The sequence below is a fragment of the Pteropus vampyrus genome, unplaced genomic scaffold (genome assembly GCF_000151845.1).
Source record: "Pteropus vampyrus isolate Shadow unplaced genomic scaffold, Pvam_2.0 Scaffold32, whole genome shotgun sequence".
NCBI classification, from domain to species: Eukaryota; Metazoa; Chordata; class Mammalia; order Chiroptera; family Pteropodidae; genus Pteropus; species Pteropus vampyrus.
Window position 1 is genome coordinate 1769203 of NW_011888813.1, and position 17674 is coordinate 1786876.

A 17674-nucleotide genomic window follows, 5' to 3' on the forward strand; every position below is an offset into this window, starting at 1 on the left:
GGCATCAGAATTTGTTCCCTCATTTCCTCCTCATTACTAACAGCCTACCGATAATTATCAACCCAGTTCCATTTCCTTCTCTCTCTCTGTCTCTCTTTTTTTTTGTCTTCACTCTTTTTTATTCTCCTCTCATCCTTCATATATTTTGGGGTTGGGTTTGGACTTTTTCTTTTCTTTTTTTTCAGTGAGGGAGGTGGCAAGCAGGGGAAAGACTACCTTTTATAGTTTCGAGTGATATATTTTTCACTTCCATCTTGTTTTTCAGTTTGTGCAGTGCATGTAAGGATGAAGTGGATTTTGATTCTCTCCTTTAGTTCTCCTCACCCTTTCCTACTTCCCTGCCTTTTTTCTTCTGCCTTCTCTCTTGGCTCCAGATAATTTTTGCATGGGTGTGTCAGCGTATGGTGTGTGCACGCTTTGAGGCCCCATCTCTTCTCTCTGCCCTCTGCTCCTTTCATGGATGTTGGGTATATGGGTGCTCTTTCTTCTCTGTGGGCATTATTATTATTATTATTTTGATTATTATGCCTCATCATTCCTTTCTTTTTGTTGGAGTTGCCCTTTTGGTTTGGGTCATTTCTTCTCTTGGTGGTGGTGATGGCAGCGAAGGGAGGGTAGGGGTTGGTGTCCTGGGGAAGCCAAGCCCATGGCATGTATCGTCCATGACACATCACAATCGAGACCCTTCTTCTTCCCTCCCTGAATGCATGTTTGTCAGCGTGGTGTGAGTCTAAAAAGAAACAAATAAGAAAGAAAAGAAAAAGAAAAGAAAAAAGGAAAAAAAAAAAACAAACCATGCACAACCAAAGACCAACCCCTAACAAACTCATCGTCAAATGTCTCCTTTGCTGTTTTTCACTACCACCATAATTAACAACCAGTAAAAAAGTAAATGATCATTTATCAATGGACTGAGACAAGTGATGTCGTCTGAGGATAGTTCCATTTTCTAGCCTGACTAAGAGTGCAGTGGGTAGAGCAACTTGCTGAGCTTGGCAGTGCCAACAAACTGCCACAGGAGTCTGCAGGGGAATGCTGGAGGCTTGGGCCGCAGGGAAGGCAGACCAGAAAATGGAACTTGGCAGCACATACCAAAATCAAACCAAATTAGAAAGAATTCCTCACCAAAATCTTAATGAAAGTGAAGCCACAGGTGGGGGAAGCCACCGGATTTTGATAGGACTGTAAGGTCATTGTTGGGATTTTTTTTTTTTTTTTGTCCCTATGTCCCTCCACCAGGTGACAATATCTGTGGATGGCATCCTTACCACGACAGGCTACACTCAAGAGGACTACACCATGCTGGGCTCGGATGACTTCTTCTACGTGGGAGGAAGCCCAAGCACTGCTGACCTGCCAGGCTCTCCCGTCAGTAACAACTTCATGGGCTGCCTTAAAGAGGTAAAGTTCACAAGCTCCACTTAATGCACTGCCTAAGAACAAATAAATTTTTCTGTTCAATGACTGGCTCTGTCACCTAATCTATGAGGCCATAGGTGGTAGCAGGTAAGACTTTGGACTTGGAAGTAGAGTCCTAGGTTTTAGTTAGAGCTTAAGCTGGTTGCATGACCTTGGGTTCACTGCTAAAGTGCTCTATTCTGTTTTCTCATCTAAGTAATGGCAAACCTTATTTCACAGGTAACTGTGCTTTATAAATTAGATAACACAAAAGAAAGGACTTTGGAATCATAAGGAACTAGACACCTGTAAAGTTTGATTTTGTACTTTTGACTTGGCACGTAGGGAAGCTCTAACTAAAAGTGGCTCAATCTGTGGTCATGTGTCTTACCTAAAACATAACATATGTATTATTTTACCTTGGCCAAGCTTGGTGTTCCCAAGGGTCTCATTATTTGAGATGAGGGAGAATTCTCAGGGTATAACATCAAGGCCCAGAAAACTGGCTTCTCCTTTTATTCCCTTTCTTTCTCTGAAAGCTGTGAGAAAGCGGTGGGGCTTCGCCGTTACTCGTTTGTCACTTTTGTAGCTGATGTGTTGAGACCTGTGTCTGAGAGCAGAGGAGCTTCGGTCAAGTGTAAGCTCAATCTCTAAGGTCAATTGTTGAGGCAAGAAGAATCAGACTTGATTTGGGAGAATTCTTTTAGAACACTGTGTCATCAGAGCAGTATACTGAACATTTTTGTTAATCTAAGCTTGATTGCCTAAGATAGCTATACCATTTCTTTGAGGAATATTTTGAGTAGCTAACAGTGTTCTTTCTTATAAAAATCCCTGTGACATGTTATGAGCCTCTTCTTGGGACATGTGTTTCATTCCTAATATGTGTTATTTGCAATTCGTTGAACATCAGTCATATATGAGGTAGTATTGCACATACATTCATTCATTCATACCACACAACTGTGGGTCATGTCCAGATAGGAGTTGCGCCTGTTATGCCTGGTATATAATAGATACATAATAAGTATTTTTTGAATGGATAAATTTATCAGATAACCATTGGGTACCTCTTTTGTGCTGTAACTTACTTCAGTGTCTGTTTATAAGCCATGGTCTCTGTGCTCAAAGACTTTATAATCTATTTGGGAGATGAGATTGGTAAGTGAACAGTTATAATTCAAAACACCATGTGTTCAGTGCCACAGACTAAATCTTCCAGTTGAGTAGAAGAAACAGATAAGTTTTAGAGGGGAGTCAGTTTTGGAGGAAAAATGATGCTTGAGCTGGACATTGCTACAATAAACCATGCGTGAGCTGAGAGGAAGGGGTAGGAAAGAAAGACGTGACAAGGAGGGAAAATCCAGTTACAGCTTCGTGTTGTTCTTGATCTGAAGGACAGATTACAGAGTGCTTCTGTCTCTCTAGGACATTACCTAGTCTTCTGCCAACAGTGGAGACTGCACTGTCATTCCCAGGGGAACTGCAGTAGGTATAGAACATTTCTTTCCTGGGATTTACTCCCATTTGGATAGAATAAAGGTATAGCTTACTCAGTGTCTGATGAACCCCTAAAAACTCTTAAACACCGTTAAATCACACTGTATTAGAATTGCACTCTCATCAGAAATAGGTACATTCTTTTACCACGTATGTGGCTCAGGAATGAATGAGGCATTGATTGCGGTGGAGAACACATCCATTTTTGTAGTGAAACAGCCCTGGGCATGGAGTTTCTCCTAGATAGGGTCGAGGGGTGGCCTTCAGGGCCAGTCTTATTTCTGATTATATTGAACCATGTCTCAATTACGTATTTTAAGACAAAAGAGCAGTTTCCCAAATCTGTCAATCAAGAAAGATGCTCTTGAACATTTTGAAACAAATCTCATAAAAGCATGAAAATATCTCTAATGACTTTATGAATGAAGAACCTAAAGTAAATAAAATCTCCCTCCTGCTCCATCTCTCCCTCTCACTGCCCAAGTAGAGAGCAGACAGTTTTTAAAAAGACACTTAATAGCTTAAAATATAAGGCGGTTCTGAAAAAGTGTCAATAACAGTAAGTAGTAATCAAAATATACGCATACCGTAGCCAGCAGAATAAATTTGCATTTAAATCCAGATCAAGTTAGAAAAAAGAAAGTCCAAAACATTGGGGGAAGTGGCACGCAAAATAAGAACTTTACTAACTTCTGCCAGCATCTGTCCTTTACGTACATCATATCATATATAGTCCTTCCAGGGAACTTGGGAGGCTTTCTCATTTGTCTGCGTGTTTTAAAGAGATACTTCAGAGTGTATTGTAGTCCCGGAACATTCTTTGTTTCCACTTAATCATTACAGTTTACTTTTCTGCAGGCAGGTCTAGGAAATTCTCTCATTTCTGGTATTTCTCTTTGGCAATTTAGTAAACAGCAAAATCTTCCAACTACATTGGGGTTTGCTCCTTAGTAAATCCCACTTACCCATGTTAATTATTTACCTTTAGAACAGTCCCCAGTTACTTTAAAATTTCTTCTTCTCTCTCTTATCTCTATCTTCCTTTTTCTGTCTTCTATTGCCGTTTAAGTTACTATAAGCTTTAAGTTCTATAAGCTGAGCTGGGTGCTTTTATATGTCTTTTTCTTCAAAATGGGGACACTGTAAAGGGCCTATGGGATTTCTGTTCCAGATTGTTGATACTAGGTTCTGGCTCCACTGTCAAGCCCAGATGACTGATTGCACCTTTTAACTTGATACCATCGTAGAAGCCACAACAAAGAGTGTCCAAGTTGTCATCAAACTATCGTGGTTCTCCACACACCCTAGTGTATCAACACCAGATTTGTGTCCAATTAAACATCACAACGTCAGCATCTTATTCCTCTTCATGTGTCCATATTTTAACATATCTGCTTGATTTTTGTTTTTGTAGTGTCTCCAGATCATAAATTGGCTCTTGGCACCTAGTGGGCTCTCAATAAATATTTGCTGAGTGAAGTCACATGTTCGTATATTAATAAATAGCTTTTCGATAGATGCTTTTAGGCATTATTGACCATCTTGACATGGCAATAGTTGAATCTTTCAGAAACCCCCTAGCTATCTGATATGAGAGAAGTATTACATAAAAAGGCTCAGCAAGGCTAAGAGAAATGGGTTGGAACTTCTAGGAAAAACGGGATTGAAAAAGCTTTGAGGGAGACATCATAGTACAATGAAAAGAATACTGGTTTTAAGATCAGAAAACCTGGTTGGAAATATCAGCTTTCACACTGGCTCTATGACCTAGCATAAGCCACTGATCTTATTTGAGTCTCAGTTTTCAAACCCATAACAGAGATAATAAGACCTCTGTTGTGTTCTTAAGAACAAATGAAACAAAAGTGACACCATACAGAAATATACAATGGTGTTTTTCTGTGATTATTATTAAGAATTACATAATGCATCTTATAAAACAGTTTATGAATATAAATGTCAGCATAAGTGAATGTGTTTGTACTTGCTTATCTCCATAATTTCCCCATATTTGTGAATCACTGCCTATGGGAAAAGAAAAAAAAAAACAAAAAACAACTTTATCGTGAGGTTTGCCCTGATAAAGTTCTCTCATCTTTGCTGAAGTAGAGATAACTCATCCCATCCACCCTCAGCCATTGCATAGTCTGTTGCCTTCAAACATTTGTTTATTTGACAACTGTCAACCTTCTTTCTATTAAAATATGAGCTCCATGAGGACAGAGGCCTCATCTATTCACAGGTGTTTCCTCAGCACCTAGAAGAGGCCCTGGTGTAAAATAATACACTCAATAAGTATGTCTGGAATAAATAAGTAAACGAAATCAGCTAACCTAATGGAGCTTTAAAATCTGGTGGAATTTAGATTAACAGATACATACTGAAAACCTACAGTGTGCCAGGACTGTGCTAAGATATGAAGATGAATCAGGCACAGTTCCCACCTTAGAGGACTTCATAGTAGGGAAGACAGATACAAAAATATAATTTCAGCAAAAGGCAGTTAATGTACAAAAAGGTGTTCATGGGTACAATGAGACTGCTGAGGAGAAGGAATGAACATGTCTTGGGTTTCAGGACAAAACTCTTTGTGGGACACAGTGCCTCAGGTGAAGCTTGGAGATGAATAGACATGAACAGGGAAGAATGTAGGGAGTGGTGCCTCAGAATGATGGGGCAGCATGAGCAAAGGCATGGAGACACAGACATAGAATGGTGTCTGGGCGATAAACTTACAGTTTGCTATCTTCAGGGCATAAAATATAGGATTAGGAGTTCTAAAAATATAGCAATAAAGTTAGGAGGGGCCAAGTCATAGAGAGCTTTGTTTTCTAGGTAATGGAGAGCCATTGAAAAATCTTAAGTAGTAGAATGACACATTCAGAATGACACCTTGTCCATCAGGCTCCTTGAAGAGCTGAGGACTGATGTTAGCCCACTTACTACCTCCCCCTGATGTATATTTTTGTCCTAGGAGGTTGAAGAACATCGCTGGGAAGGGTGGCCCACTGGCTTTAGCCTTGAGCCAGGAAAGTGCCTCTCTGAATCTGAAAACTTTCTGCAGGAAAGTGCTTCATTCTGACTTCCATTTCAGTTTCCAGTGACCCTCCCTGTCAGCACATACATTCCTTCCTTCCTCTGCCCTTGGAAGTACTGAGCTATTGTTGGATGAAGTATAGTGCAGTAGAGGAAAGCCAAGTCAAGACTGAATTGCATGGATAGTGTCTCTCTCAGACTCACCAGGACCAGGGAGCTTACTCAAGCCCATGACAATGTCTTCCTTTGTGTCGAGATCGTCTGTGTTGTTTAATTTGGTTCTTTCTACATCATCCTCCACTCTCTTCAATCTGTTAATTTTCCCCTGATATGTCGGTTCTCCAATTGGCTCTTTATTTTCCTTTGGAGAAGCTCAAGACCGACTGGTCTATCTCACCTCTCTTTTCTCATGGCATCTCTACTGGGGAAGAAGGAAAAGCCGGAGATTTGGGAGAGTGGAACACATATTTAAAGGAAAAAAGATTGGGTAGAACATCATTGTACACATTACATTCTACATCCTTTTGTGATTATTAGCCATTTAAAGCTGAATGGGATTTTGCAGCCAGAGATAGTCTCTGAGCAGATGATTAATGGTTTAATCTGTAATAACTTTTTACATTTTATAGAACCCTGATAGGAGTCCACATCTGGTGAGCCAGGCTATTTAAGGCTGTGTTAATTCTGTTAATTGCTATACGTTTGTTTGAATTGCTGGCACCTGCGGGCTTTGGGATAATGTGTATGTTGTTGCTTTTAAAAAATTTTTAATATACTCGTTTTACCCTGTCTCACTGTCTTCTATTGCTCTCTTTTATGCTATCACTTCATTTCTCTTCTGGTTTTTCTTTTGTGTTCTCCTCTTGTGTCTTCACTCATTATACTTTTTTTTCCTGTTCTTACTTTCCTAACCTCTTTGCTTCCCTTGTTCTGGTATCCTTCCTGATTTCTCAGGTGGTGAAAAATATCTCTGTCCATAAGCAGGTAAATTTACATATGACATTGGACCTAAACATTCCCTTTTTCCTAGCATCAAGAATACTGTGGGGTCCTATGGTGAGCAGAGACCAAGTCAGTGGTTTAGAGCCAGCATGGAAGATGGGAATAGGGTTAGCTTTAGAAGCACAAGTCCAGGGTTTGAATCTTGCCTAGACTTATTCATTACCAGCCCTAAGACTTCTAGAAAATCACTTGACTGCTCTTGGCCTTAGTTTTGTTATCAGATAATACCTACTGCAAGGAGTTTTATGTCAGAAGTTAATGAGATTAAAAAAGGAGGTACTTTATAAACTGTAAAGTACTGAACAGATGCTGTTGATATTATTTGTTATTAAATGAAATCAAATTGATCAGATCTGGCCAAGGAGCCACTTATTGCTCTTTGCTGGTCCATAATTTAAAAGTTGCAGAAGTTAGGAGAGTTCAGTGTAGTTTAATAAAAGAGTAACTGACTTGGAACCTGGCTAGCAGATCCAGTTCTCATGCAAATTAGAAAAGCATACGACCTCTTGGGGCATCCATGTCTTGACCTGTCAAATGAGGACAGTGATCACTGACAGAATAAATACACACCACTGTGGAGAACTACTACTGTAGAAATGAATGTTTTTGTTTATTAAATTTTGCAAAGTGTGGTCAAATTTATTCCCCCATTCTTAGGAAGATATGCAGAAAAGCATCGTGTGGGTTTGGAGGGAAAATACTGAGACAGAATGGAATAGTCAACACAAAAAAGTCACCGAGAGAGACAAGATTCTAACAAGGCAGAAGGAAGTGGAAACATGAATCAGAGGCTGGGTAATAGAAGAAGGTGGTAGAAGAAGAAAAGAAAGAGAAACCATGTCTCAGAAGCTACCTATGCCTACCAGGTTGACCACAGAAATCGTCATTTTTGTGGGTTGAAAAAGGTCAAATATTTGGGTGGTAAACATGCAATAGAACATACAGATGTCAAATTATAATGTATACCTGAAAGTTATGTAATCGTATTAACCAGTGTTACCCCAATAAACTTAATAATTAAAAAAAAAAAAAGTCAAATATTGGCATTGTCATCTGACTCAGTTTAGAATGAAATTTTTGTAAAAAAGAGAAATTGGATCTTCTGGAAAAGAGATTTCCTTCTGGATTGTAAGGAACTGAAATGTGCAGGAGACAGAATGGCAATCTGTCACAGAGGAAGAAGAAACAAAACTCTGAGCTACTAGTGTTGTGTGATGACGATGAAGCTTATTTCACAGAGGGGCAAGGTGTGAGCCCTTAGCCAGGATGGCTAGATGAAATTGGTATATACCTCAAGAATAGTATCAGGAGGGCTGAAGCCTCAGGGGTATTTGATACTATGATAAATAGGAAGAGGTTCTTAGAGTTGATAGGCTGTTGATAGAGAACTAAACATGCTAAACATTTTTGTTTTGTTTTGTTTTTTAGAGACCTGGTATCCATTTCCCTTTTCGTTAGTGTTTCTTGATTTTTATTTCCTCTTATTCTCAGTTCAGTAATTCAGTGGCACTGATTCTACTCCAGGCTCCCATGGTGAGCATGTGAGCTCTAAGGCAGTTAGGGACTTCCTTTGCCCTGGCCATAGTTATTTTGTTCATAGGTGGGCACCTTACCCAGTTTGGATCAGTGACATACAGGCTCAGGACTTTTGTTGATATGTTGTGGAAAGGCAGTTCTCTGTTCTTTGGGCTAGAACTTGGAATGATAGGAAACTGAACTTCTGGCCACCATCATGTCACCACATAGGGACTGAAAATGAAACCAGAATGAAGAGCAGATCCAAAAGATGGGGAGAAACTAGGTGCTGGTGATATTTTAAAGTTCCTGGATCAAACATTCTTCAGACTAGTCTACCCTTGGATTTCTAGCCATGGTTTAATAAATTATTATTATTATTATTATTATTATTATTATTATTATTATTATTTTTGTTCAAACCATCATGAGCTAGATTTTTTTCTTTTGCAACATAGAGCCCTAAGTGATGTGAAATAATTCCTGGTGCTCCTGTTTTACCCCTGTCTGTGACATGAAAATAGGTTTTTGCATAGGAAAAAATAGACAACGATAGGAAATTTAATTTCAGAGTCTGTTAGAAGGTGCCTCATTGCTCTGTGTTAATTCAGATTTCTTGACTTGGTTGAATGATCTCTCAGGATACAGAGAGAATTTACAAATAAAAATTTTGAAATCAACTGGGTGTTTTTTAAGAAAAGGTCTAGAATGGGGGAGGCTCTTAAAGACCGAGATGGAAAACATGTAGCTAATAAAAGATATGGACTCATGAGCTTCACTGGAATCTGGGAAAAAATTTGGAGTGCATCATTAACAGAAGGTATGATCCCACAGGAGAGAAAAGAGTGATCAACAGAACCACTGAAAATACTAAATCAGTCACTGAAAACACTAAAAATAAGCCAAAGCACAAATCAATCAAACTTGGATATCCCTTCATATTGTTACTGTGCTTATAACTAAGGAAAGTACTTGCATAGCTAAATATCAAGATTTTTGGCGGCACATTTTGTGATATGCTCATCAACAAGGTGGGGAAGAAGAGATTGGGTGTAAGAGCTAGTTAGTAAAGCAGTAACTATTTAAACACACCAGTGAGTCCTGATAAGTGGATCTGTTTGGACCTATATGGTCAGGTGGATGTTACAAACCTTCATCTTATTCAACATTTATATTAGGCACTTGAAGGGAAGTAACAGAGCATGCTCATCAACTTTGTGAAGGCAGGGACTTAGGAATGGTAGAAAATATGTGCCTACATGATCTGAGGCTGAATTAATAGAAGTGTGATCTATAAAACAAAGTACGGGACAACCCTATAGTATAATTGATTGACTAAGAGAGCAGGCTCTGGAGCTAGAGTTTTTGGCCGCAGAGCCCAGCTCTACCCCATTTGCTATGAAATGCTGTGCAAGTTGCTTAACCTTCTCTGTGTCTCACTTTGCTTATTTATTAAATGGGGAGAATAATTATATCTACTTCATAGGATTGTGGTAGTAACTGAGATAACAAATGTAAAACCCCTGGAACAATGCTTGGTATATAGAAAATACTTGGTAAGTTGTACTTATCATCAATATCACTCTGCTAATATGATTACTGGGAGTGTTTCTATTCAGTCGTGGATGATAAACCTTTAAAAGGTTAGCTGAATAATTGATAGATTACAACTCCTCTAAACATTACAATGTTTAGAGGTGAGCTATGAAAACTATAAAGAGGCTCGAGAGCCTGACATAAAAACTCTTGGCTGATGGGTCCAGGGATGTTTAATCTAAGGAAGAAAAGATGCCTGAGCTCATGGTTGAGAGTTGTCTTCATACATTGAGGGCTTTCCTATGGAAGTGGGATTAAACTAGCTCATCTATATTCAAGAAGAACTAAGGAAGATGAGTGGAAATTGAATATGTAATACCAAGAAGACATGTCAGTGAGAGCTGTCCAAAGCTGCCTTCAGAGTAATGCATTCTCTGTCACTTAAGCATCCAAGCAGAGTCTGGATAGCCACCTTGCTAAAATTGTAGAGTAGGTTATAGTGTCAACTGAGTAGATGGTCATGATTTTCTAGTTTCCTTCCAAACATAAGATCCTATAGCTGTACAGTAAATTAGCCTTCTAATAAGAATAAAGCTGATCGACTAGGCCAAGTTTACTGTGTTGAAGACTTTCTTAATTAACCTTCAAACCAATTGACTATACGTGTCTCCCTGAGACTAATAAGGCTGCCCTTGTGGTAGGATTTGAGGTTCCCAGCCACTGCCATCACCTATTAGTCACTTATAATTATTTCTCATTCCTCAGACCTTCACTGGAATCATCTCCAAAACCATTATAACCACAGCGATTATAATCATAATAGCAACGATAAAGACTAACGATTATTGAGCACTTAACAATGTGGGTGCATACGAAGCGTATATCTATCTACATGGTGTTAAGTGCTTCATACGTATACTGTAATTCAATTCTCACACCAAACTTATGAATTTAAAGAGAGTAAGTGTCTTGCCCAGGGTCATGGAGTTAGCCGGGATTGGAGTTCAGATGTAAATACCAGCGCCATCCTGACCCTGCTGTCATCTTTACTAACTCAAGTCAAAAGACTTGGTGAAGAAGGAAAGGTCGTGAGCTCCTCAGGTAAAGTCAGTGATACTGTGGTTAAACTCACTCTAGGAAATGGTCTCTCACCACTGTCAGGGGCTCCACTTCATGGGAGAGGTCATTTAACCTGGCAAAAATGCCCTGCTGGGAAACTGGATACAATTACCTACTTCTTTCATCTTGCCACTGATTGTTCGGAGAGGAAGGGTATTTCTGCTTGATTTCCCACTTTGACTAGGCAGATTGGTATTGTTCAACCTGTTAATGGAGGAGCGATTTTCATCGTGGCACCTGAGCGAGAAGTAGCTCCTCTTGGTGTCAATGCCAGGCAGCGGAATGCCTTGGTTGTGACACGTGCAACACGTCTTTACTTTGTCCCAGCAGATATTTCCCGTGATGTTGATACTGTTTGCCTCTAGTGCCCCCAGGAAGCCAGAATGAGGAGCAGCTACTTTTAAGGCTTGTTATGAATTTTCAGTCTGATTCTGGGAGTCTCTTGTTTACCTTCACAATTTTTTTTTTCTCTTCAGGATAAATTCAGTGGAACTTATTGCTTTCTAAAAATGTCATTTATTTACAGCAAATGTAATCTACCACAGCATTCCCACTGAGACAAAAATCTCTTGTGTCTTCAAATGCCTCTAAGGAGACAAAAAAGTAGTCTTTGTATACATATACCTACAGGGATAAAGTAATAATTGAGCTAATTAATTAGCTAATGTTTTTTAAAATTGCACATGCAGAAATGACTATTCCATTAGTGCTATGATGCTGTTGTAACCTAGCGCTGTGTCCCCTGTGTGGACGGTGTGCCACAACTAGTTTCAATGTAGATTTCAAGAGAGATATAAGGACAGATTTTTCACTTCACAAATCAGTGAGGATGTAGCATAGGGCAGCAGCATCACCCATCAATTATCAACCAGTAGAATTCCCCTCCTTCTGTGTTCCTCAGCCACTCCCTCACCAGCCAGTATTGGCAGATGGTCTATCTCAAGCTTCATGGAGAAAATAGAAACGATTTAGCTTATGCTTGTTAAACTTCTCTTCCTCTATTTTAGATTTACCATCAAAGTTACTAATTGCTACCTCCTTTTCCCCTGTCTTACAGGATGAGCTCTCCTCCTCCTGTCTGAGTGTAACTGTTCTCTTTTGACACTTTTAAGATTTAGCCCCTTTAAGGAGTTTTTCTCTTTTCAGATCATCTCTTCACCTCTCTTCTGTTCCCGCAGCTAGAGACATGTTCGAAATCCTTTCCTCAGTCCTATCTCCTGCTGAATTTACACCTTGGCTCGTTCCTTCCTTACTTGCAGTGAAAAAGAACTTGAGGAAGTTGTATGTATGTGCCATCTTCTCTGCCACCTGGTCCCTCCTATAGTTCCATGCGGACTCTGACGGGGCGTACCTGTCCTCAGCACTTTAGTAGAATTGTTTTCCTATTTTATCTTGCTTTAGTTAGGAGCCCTTTATTATATGCTTTCACAGCCTTCAGTTCTTAACTTCATCGCATTATAATTGCTATTATTGTATTTTAATGATCTACATTCTTATATTCTCCCATAGACTGAGCTTCTACAAGATAGGGAACTAGGATTTGTACAGATTGAGTACTCTCGTTAGAGTTAAACATAGGTTCTGGCATCTTAATATGTGGAAAATACTCTTCCATAAATTAATAAATATTTGTGAACATCAATGATAGAATTATTGCTCTAAATTTCTCCACAGTACATCACTTATTCTCTTATTTACGAGTGAAGTAAATATTCATGGAGTGAATATACCATCTGTTTTAAGTGTTGGAGTATATGGTGGATGAGACAATGAATAAAGTCCCTGAGCCTATGGAATTCATGTTATGGTTGAAGGACACTAATAGTAAATGTGTAAACAACACATTATTAAAATGCTTTATAATAATGATAAGCGGCATGAAAGAAATAAGTAAATGATGGGATAGTGAGTGGCAAAGAGATTGGGTCTCCATTATTAGACTGTGTGGTCAGAAAAGGGCTCTCTGAGGAGGTGATTATTAAGCTGGGACCTAGGACAAAAGAAAGAGCGAGCCACACAAAGATCTGGGAGAGGTCGTTTCAGCCACAGGAAGCTGCAATGACGAAAATGACCCTGGACAAAGAAAAGCTTGGCACGTTCTAGAAGACCACAAGGAGACAACTGTGGCCACGGCTCAGTGGGAGAGGTGACGAGAGGGACAAAATGTCTGGACTACTCATCCTGCTTTTCTTAAAAGGTCCAAGCTAGGCAATATCAGCGTATCAGGCTTATCTCACCTCAGGGTCTTCGTTTACTTGTTTATCTCCATTCTAGACTGACTTTCTCTCTCCTTTTATCCCAGAGGGTAAGGTGTCCCCACATGTTCATAAGCTCGCCTGTTCACCTGTGCTGATCATCTCCTCTTCTCCTGTCGCCTCCTGGAGTCTACTCTTCAGTTATCACTACACTCTCTTGCACCTTTGCACTTTGCCTCTTGATTTGTCTCTTCTTTGCCGGCTGCAAACATGTGCTAGTTTACTCTGTCTTTACACAAAACCCTTCCCTTGACCTGTACCTTCTTAAACTCAGGAAGAAAAAGGAATGCTGCTTTGCCATCGATGATAGGAAAGGGGTGATATTTAAGAATGGAGCAATGAGAAAACTCACATAGGATGACCCATATCTTCTCTAGAAGAGAGGTGGGGCTATGTGCTAAGTGGGGGAAGAATGTGGACATCGTTAAATATAGTCCAGTACATTTGGAACAAACACTACTGTCCTCACCCATTCACTCAAGTTGGATATCTTGGAGTGAACTTTGACCTTTCCTTCTCATGCATGCCCCTTTTTCTTTGCCTTCATTAATCAGTCTCAAGATTCTATCATCAGTTTTCTTGTTCTGTTTCTCACTCATTTCTCTCTTTTTTATGAACCTCCACTTCTCTCTCTCCCCTCTTCCTCTGTCCGACACCTCGCCTGCTGTTGCGTTAGCGTAATGAGTCTCCCCACCTCCATCCTCCCTGCCCTTCTCCATGTTCGCGTGCTGCCCCACCTTGCTCTTTGTGCTCTTTTTCAGAAATATCCAGTGCCCACAAGAACATGTCTTTTTCAGCCTCCCACTCATGGCCTTCTGTAGTTAGGCTTCAACTTTGTCTCACTTTCTCATACTTCCTCCCTGTATTTAACCAGGGTGGCTATTTCATGTTATTCTAAATATATGTTTTGAGTTCTTCTAAAACTTCTTTATTTGGTCCCCCTGGCCGAGGAGTCCTCCCTCTCTCCCTGCAGCCTGACACCTACCTGTTCTTTCAGGACCCTTCTCGCGGTCATCCGCCTGGCTGACTGCCTGGGTTAACAGTGGTCTCCCTCACTGCTCAATTCCAAGCATGTTGATATGGTGTAGTGTGTGTGAACTCAGACATCACAGGCAGACTTCTAAGTTCAAATTTTGGGTCTGCTGCTTACTACTAACGTGCCCTTGGACAAGTTCATTCGCTTCTCAGAAGCTCGGTTTCTTCATCTATAAAATGGGTATCTTAACAGTACATACCTCACAGAGTTTTTATGAGAATTAAATGAGATGATGTAATACTGGCACTTGGTCAGTGCTCAATAAATGTTAGCTATTATTGTCTTCTATTTGGTCCTTAAAACGCCCCACATTCATTTGTTAGTTTTGCTGGTAGGTATACCTCTGTGGCAGAGAGGTTTTTGAACTTTCGGCAATGCAGTATATGCTATAGGTTAATTAAAGAGAGAAGGAAGTAATTTATACCCTTTGAATGAATTTCTTGATTGACTGTAAGGAAGTTACTGTTTTTCCATATTATAGTTTGACCCCAATTGAAATGATCCTCTCTGCAAAGTGAAAATAATCTCTTTTTCATAGACAGTAAAAAAATATCATTCAGGGATAAATGAAATATATATGTACATATGAAATCTGAATGCATAAATTTAATATTTTTTAAATTCCCAGTAATCAAATGGGGTTGTGATGTTTATCTTTCTTAACATAATTTTTCTTTATAGACACTTTTAATGTAACAGTTCTGATAGATGATGTTTAAAATGCTAAAGGAAATAAAACTTAGTTGTAACATTGGGTATTGGCTTGATGGTCAATCACCAATGTCCCTTTCAAGTTTAAAATTCTTATAAATTTTAAATTGCTTTCAAATGTCTTACAATCCTTGAATCACTTCTAAACGATTGAGTTAATGAGCTTCTCTTATGTTCCAGGCATGGTATTTTGAATACAAAGTGAACTGGGCACATTTCCTTTCTCAGAAGACCTTATAGTTCAGGTCTGGCAGCTTTTTCTGTAAAGGGCCAGGTTAATGATTCTCAGCTGGGGACAATTTTGACCCCAGGGAACATTTGGCAATGTCTGTAGACATTTTGGTTGTTAAAACTGGAGCGAGGGTGTTGGTGGAGTGGAATAAAGGCATAGTGAAATGATGGGGCAGGAGTTACTGGCAGTTAGTGGGTAGAGGTCAGGGCTGTTGCTATACACCCTACAATGCATAGGACAGCCCCTCTTTGACAAAGAATTATCCAGTCCCAAATCTCAATAGTGCCAAGTTTGAGATACTCTGGACCACATAGTAAATAGATAGTGAGGATATGATTTTATGGCCCGTAGACTCTGTGTCATACAAAACTCTGCCTTTGTAGCATGAGTGCGATCATACATGATAGGTAAACAAATGGGTGTGTCTGTGTTCCAATAAAGCTTTATTTACATATGCGGGAAGTGGGTTGGATTTCGCTCTATGATTGTTGTTTGCTGACCCCTGTTCTAGTGGAAATGGCAGACAAAATCAGATAATTGATGACAATGTATTATGACATATTAAGCTATATGATCACAGTTTTTACAGGCTTACACTACAGCTCAAAATATGGGCACTTAGCCTGACCTGAGATATTAGAGATTATTTCTTGAAGGAGAAAGAACATGAGCAGAATTTTTTTTTTTTTTTTTTTTTTAAAGAATGTGCAGTTAGACAAAAGGAACAATTCCAGGACAAAGAAATAGCATCAGCAAAGACATAAAAATGTGAGATAGCATAGTGAGTGTGGGGAACTAATAATAACACAGGGATGGTGGCAGTGATGGTAGTAGTAATAGTAGTAGCAGCGAAGATATGATGAGTGCTTACTATATGCCAGGAACTCTTCTAAGTATTTCATGCGTTCTGCCTCATTGCATAGAAACAGAGCTGATTGTGGCTCGGTGATGTAAGACCAGGTTGGAGATGTGTGCATGCACCAGAGCTAGGACTTCATTCTCCAGATGGGTAAAAATAGGAATGAGAAGATCAGGGAGGAAGCAATTAGTAAGACTTATCATCTTTATTGGACCTTAGGAGTAAGGGCAGAGAGAGGTTACAAGTGTCTGGAATATGGAGACACTGGAGGAGAGGCAGGCTTAATGGGGACAGTGCTAAGTTTAGTTTTGAATGTGTTGTGTTGGAGGTACTAGTGTTATCTGGAGCTCAGGGTAAAGTCAGAGAGGTGTCGGTAGCTATAACCAGTATATAAGGAGTACAATTAAATTAATCAGAATTGATGGAATTAGGTAAGCAAGCACATTAAATAGAAGGACAATGGATTTTAAAAAAAGAATCCTGAAAATCACTAAGAGGAGAATGGATTTAAAAGGAAACGTTAGAGGGGGTGGCTCCATAGTGTAGTGGTTAGCACGTCTGCTTTACACACATAAGGTCCTGGGTTCACACCCCAGGTGCACACCAAGAGCTTGGAGGAAGAGACGTCCCGCCTTCAGAGATCCAGTTATTAAAGGGAAACAGCAACATCCATGAGTCAGGGGTGGAAGTGGGGGGAGGGGTGTAATTAAGAGGGGAAATAAATGAATGAATGAATGAATGAATGAATGAATGAGTGGGAACGTTAGAGAGGTAGGAAGAGACCGGAGGGAGGAAGTGGTATCGTGGTAAGCCAGGAAAGCAGAAAGTTTCCAGGCAGTGGTGGTGTAGCCAGCATGGCTTAGTGCCAAAGAGAGGACCAATAAGTTGAGAACTGGAAGTGCCGTTGTAGCAGAAACTTCAGAGGTCATGGGTACTTTTGTTTTGCTTCTGAATTGGGAGGACTTATTCATTTTGACATTCAGAGGCAAAAAGTCAGCCAAGTATGGAAGCTAAAGAAATAAAAAACATAAATGTTGCTACAACATCCTAGGGGAGAATTCCAAAATTTTCTTATGTATTTGTTAAATACAGTACATACAAGAAGTCTTAGTAAGAAATATTTTACAGGCTTATTTCGAGTTGCTATAATTTTTTTTAAACATGTTTTTTATGTAAAAAAAAAGCCAACAAATTTTTTTATAAAATCTTTTAATAATTCATGTTTTGCAATTGTATTCTCCTTCCTCTTAATTGATTAGCTCTGTCATAAATTTGACTGAAGTTGTAGACTTGAGGGACTCAGCATCTATTTGTTATAATAAAATTTAAAAGCCACAGTTGTAGAACAATAAAACTTGGGGGATATTTTTATGTGATTAGCAAATGGGACACAAACTTCATAGATTTGAAACTTTAAGATGCCAGAGAATATCTAGAAGACAGTGTCTATCCAGTTGAGTTCAATTCAGTTCATT

General features: G+C 39.4%; 1 protein-coding gene across 2 annotated transcripts in view; it reads left to right on the forward strand.

Annotated features, from left to right (window-relative positions):
• NRXN3 (neurexin 3) overlaps nucleotides 1-17674 on the forward strand; it is a 1427156-nt gene that overhangs the window by 360367 nt on the left and 1049115 nt on the right. The window contains exon 1 of one of the 2 annotated variants that reach the window (XM_023528802.1): nucleotides 1300-1401. The exons of the other annotated variant lie outside the window; for it this stretch is intronic. Within the exon in view, the coding sequence (XP_023384570.1) occupies nucleotides 1300-1401 (102 nt within the window). Of the gene's footprint in view, nucleotides 1-1299; nucleotides 1402-17674 lie in introns of those variants that run through there. 2 annotated transcript variants of the gene reach the window in all.